The sequence below is a fragment of the Aristolochia californica genome, unplaced genomic scaffold, assembly GCF_029961685.1.
Source record: "Aristolochia californica isolate CCGP_79_NKW_82.1479 unplaced genomic scaffold, dmAriCali1.0.hap1 SCAF_5, whole genome shotgun sequence".
NCBI classification, from domain to species: Eukaryota; Viridiplantae; Streptophyta; class Magnoliopsida; order Piperales; family Aristolochiaceae; genus Aristolochia; species Aristolochia californica.
Window position 1 is genome coordinate 7,179,468 of NW_027182214.1, and position 4,786 is coordinate 7,184,253.

At 34.0% G+C, this 4,786-nt stretch overlaps 1 protein-coding gene across 1 annotated transcript; it reads left to right on the forward strand.

Annotated features, from left to right (window-relative positions):
* The first annotated feature begins 1,745 nt into the window (after positions 1 to 1,745).
* On the forward strand, positions 1,746 to 4,062 carry LOC137965204 (F-box/LRR-repeat protein At4g14103-like). The gene is made up of 3 exons (XM_068811570.1): positions 1,746 to 2,672; positions 2,755 to 2,922; positions 3,793 to 4,062. Exons 1-3 carry the CDS (start codon positions 1,746 to 1,748, stop codon positions 4,060 to 4,062), a joined length of 1,365 nt encoding a protein of 454 aa, XP_068667671.1.
* Positions 4,063 to 4,786: the final 724 nt, after the last annotated feature.

Genomic DNA, 4,786 nt, shown 5'->3' on the forward strand with positions numbered 1-4,786 from the left:
CAGGTTTGTGCCTTCCTGAGGTCTGATATTCTTTTTTCGTTATATGGTAAACTTTGAGAAGTCTAACATGAATGAAAACATTAATGAGGACTCAAGGAAAGTGCTTTTCTTCTTCTTCTATACTCTCAAGAATGAATGACAGGTGCATGGTGCATGTGATATAGATGTTCAAACTAGATAAAAAGCTTCTTCCACATGAAGTGACAAACAAAGCTCTTGCAATGATGAACTAGAATACTTGCAACTTCTTACTAGCATCACATTGTACTTAACCATCCTTAGCAAAACTCTACTTTCCCCCACAAAAATCAAGCAATTTAAAATCCATTCCAAAGGAAACCAAAGAAATTTATTCCATGATGTTCCCTTAACAAAATATTCCCTTAATTTTTTTTAAAGGAAGTTAAATTTTTAAGGGATATATAATGAGCAAATCTACCTATCTTTTGTAATGAGCAAATCTAGTTATTTTTTTCCACTTATACAAATATTGATGTATTTTAATGACTTGTATACATGTAATGTTTCTATAAATTTAGTGATTTTCTTCTTATTAGCAAAGACTTTCTTAATGCTAGGCCCAAGAGTAAAGAAATACTTAAAAATTTAAAAATATTGTCCAAAAGAAGAAATAAACTCTACAACCAATTTGAATTAAGTCCATGTCATGATTTGTTGGGCTAGAACATACGACTTTAAATCTTGAAAGGTCAAAATCCGATATAGCTAACAAAAAATGTCCTCATGCAATATGACACGCGCGTAGGGATCCAGCCTAAATCTGACATGTTTCAATCGTTTCCTTTGGCGGAGTTGACAATGGAGAATGTTGAAGGACGAAAATATCCTTATTATCCTGGATTATATTCTTAAATACAAAAATATTATAAATTTTTTATATTATTTAAATAAATAATTTTGTCAAGCACAAAAATGCCTATTATCTTGAACATATATACTCAATTAAGTATAATTTGAATTTATGAATCTACCATTTGCCTTTTTTATTACATAAATTAAACTATTTATTTTTATTAAATATTTCATTATCTTGCAGTATTATAAAAAAAATTTAACTTATCCTAGACAGGATTTAAAACTTTATTCATAAAAATAAAAAATAAAATTGAAATTGAAAAACCTTATTTGGGAAAAAAAAAAAAGAGAGATGCTTTACTCGACAGCAGTCCAAGCTGCTATATATCCTTCAGAGTACGCTCCTTTCCTTGACAAGCTTGCAGTACCTTCCGATTGTTCTAGAATTCTTCTTTCTCTAAGTATTCCGGTGGCCACAACCGCCGGCCGTGCGAACTTCAAGCGCACCTGGATTTTCTAGATTCCGGTTAAGGTCAGATGTCCTCCATCTCATTTCAAGCCTTTTTTTTTTTTTTTTTTCGTACTTTATTTGTTTCCAATTCAGCATGCAAGAAATTCATGGTTTTATGGGTAGTTCGTCTCCGTTTTCAACAAATTCATTCCCCCTGGTCTTAATTTTCGATCTTCAATGTCCTCAAAATGAGATCTTCTATCACAAGTTCCCTTTTCTCAGTTTTTTTTTTTTTTTTTTGTTCACGAACGTTTTGAGATGTAAAGCCTGTTAAGCCCGATAATCTGAATAAAAATATGATGAAGAAGAAGAATGCATGTCCTTGTTTTCCGATAATCGGTAATTATACATCTGAAAATGGAAAGGGTTACCTGAAATTCTCCTCTCCTCTCGATAGTACAGGTACTCCTGAAAAGGGATGGGTTCCGCCACAAAGAAGATGAGGAAGCTGCATCCGGCCAGTCTGCCCGGCGAAGCTGATTTTATCACAACCTTACCAGAAGGCATACTTCAGCACATCCTCTCCTTCGTCCCGACAAAAACTGCTGTGCAAGCCAGCATATTATCGAAAACTTGGAGGTACCATTGGGTTTCTGTGCCATATCTGTACTTCGACGACGATGAGATATTTTCTGCTGGATTTTCAACCGACAAGCTCTTATGGATCACCGATTTAAGACAAATAAGTCTTAATTCTGTACGAGCGAAAGCTGTATGGCCTCGGTACACGGAATTCATAGACTCCGTTTTGCTTCTTCGTGATGGCACCACGAAATTGGAGAAGTTTACCATGCGCTTCCGTTGCTTATGTTTCGAACTCATCAAGTTCTGCTACTGGATCACCTACGCAGTGAAGCACGAAGTTGAAGAGATCGATCTTGAAGTAGGATTAACCGGGTTCTCGTACAAGAAATCAGCTTCATTGCCGCAATGCGTTTTCTCCAGTCAGCGTTTGAGGAGCTTAAGGCTCAGCCTCCGCGAGTCTTTTCTCTTTCTGCCCCCGGTCATCACCTTCAATCACCTAAAAAAACTGCATCTGAAAGCGATTTACCTTGTTTCTCAAAAAGGAAGCTTTGATATCTTCTACAACTGCTTAGTCCTCGAAGATCTTATCATGGAGTCCTGCACATTCTACAACTGCTTTAATGTTCATATTTCCGGTGACCGACTGAAGCGCTTCGTTCTTATTAACGACTGGAAGTGTCACCACAAGTTTGAGATCTTCCTTTCTGCTCCAAATCTCTTGAAGCTGGAGTACATATCCCGACCTAATGGGATTAAGAGCTTCTCTTTCAGCAATCTTTCTTCTTTGGTTGAAGCAGTAATCGACTTGCGAATTGCTCAGGTGCTATTAATTAATTTTATATTGTTCAATTTCATGTTTCTGTGATTATTTATGTATATGACACATTTGTTTCTCATGCCAGTTGCTTTCGAACGCACCGAATACATCAATAAGCAGGTCCCCTCCATTTGAGAATCTGAAGCATTTGAAGATAATCACTTGTCTTTACAACACTTCCTATACTCACGTTCTCCTCTCCCTCTTTCGTTGCTGCCCAAAGCTGGAAACTCTTGTGATTGAGAAGGAGAGGGTACCTTTCATGGATCTTCTTGTTCATTCAGTTGAATTTTTCCTTTTCCATTTTATCACCTACAATCATCTTCTTACTTCCCAAGAATTTCATTTTTAGTTTTTGCCAAGTTTTCTCATGGATGGAAAAATCATTTTTCATTTGATCAATTTTGCCAATGAAAAGTTTTTTTCTAGTGGAAAAATAGTCTCTTTTGATCAATTTTTCTACTGAATAAAATTTTCTTGGGGATCTTCTAAACTTTCAGTTGAATTTGGTCTTTCAATTTATGTACTATAATCATCCTCTTTTTTTCTCTAACTTATAATCTGAAAATCCTTTCAACTTTTGATGTCTATGCCTTCATTGGGAAAGAACATGGTAGGAAAATCATTTTTTCTTTGATCAAATTTTCTAGTAGACTATAATTTCCCTCTGACAGGTTTACTTGTGTTTGTGTCATCAATAATCAATAATTATTTTTCTCATAATTTGGAATGAAAATTTTCATTCCATAAAACTAAAAAATATGCTAAAAATAATTAGTGAATAATTTTTTTTTGTAGTTTCCTTTTGTCAAAAATATAACCTTAGTCATAGATAGTCAATACCAATAAGAATTTCAATATTATTCTTAGAATAAAAAATATTAGACTTATAGTGTCCAATTGAGGTTTTGTTAGTTCTTGTCAATTTTTTGGATTAATAACATCTGATCTATGTAGATCTATATCAATATCATATGTTATTTTTTTAAATAAAATATTACTCATGTGGAGTTGGATCCTGTCTATGGGAGAGTTTAGTGATAATTCATTTGACAATTCATATGGTTTGCTATGTTCGAATTGTCAAACTGTTTGTTTTTAATATTTGAAAATGTTAATGCAGCCAATGGAAGGTCCCCATCAGAATAGGCAGGAACTTTGTGAATGTGAAATGAACTGTTTGAGGGAAGTGGAAATTGTCGACTTTATGGAAAGAACAAATGAAGTGGATTTTTTGGAGATTTTACTGATGAACTCTCCAATCTTGGAAAAACTGAATGTCAACTTTCTAAAGGTCCGAGGAAAAGATCACAAGAAGATCATCAATACTTTTAGCAAGAAGTTGCTAGCAATGCCAAGAGCTTCCTCAACTGTAGCTTTTGTGTTGACCTGAAAAGTGACAAGCTTATAAGAAACTCTGCTTCTTTTGCTTATTTTATTTTATTTTCTAGCTCTTTTCGTTGTTTTAATTTTATTTTGGTAAAGTCCTCTTTATTAGAAATACTTTTATGTTATCAGAGTGGAAAAACTATGGGAGTCCATTAAACCGATTATCCAAAAGTGTTGACTTGGATGGTTAACTTGAATGTGTTTTATAAATTTTATTTTGAAAGTATCAAGAGCTACTACTCCAAAATACTTTTTGGGTGTCATGAGCTTGTAGAACCATGCCTTGTGAAATCCCAAAGGGTAAGCCTCTTTTTTTTATGGGTCAACAATATTTAATTTTCATGTAATTGATGTAGTGGGTCTAGGAATTAGCTAGTTATCAATATATGGACCCAGTTGTTATCCAAATGTTTCGTATCCCACATAAATCCAATGATTGTGATGATAAAAAAATATTGCTACTTTGGTACAGACTTATTATATATAGTCAACTTGAGTAGATGTTAGCTACCTTACAATCAACATAGTGAATAACTTGAAGTGGTTTGAAGTGAAAAGTCAAGGAAGCAGAAGATATTAAAAGTTACCAAAAACTGCAAAGAAGTGAATTTGAGTTTCACCAAGAACTCATGTAGTTCAAGGGGTTGGGGTTGATTATATAAGTCACAGTAAAGTAAATTCATCTCAAACTCTTATTTTTCGGGGCAATAAATATTTTTGAGGATTTT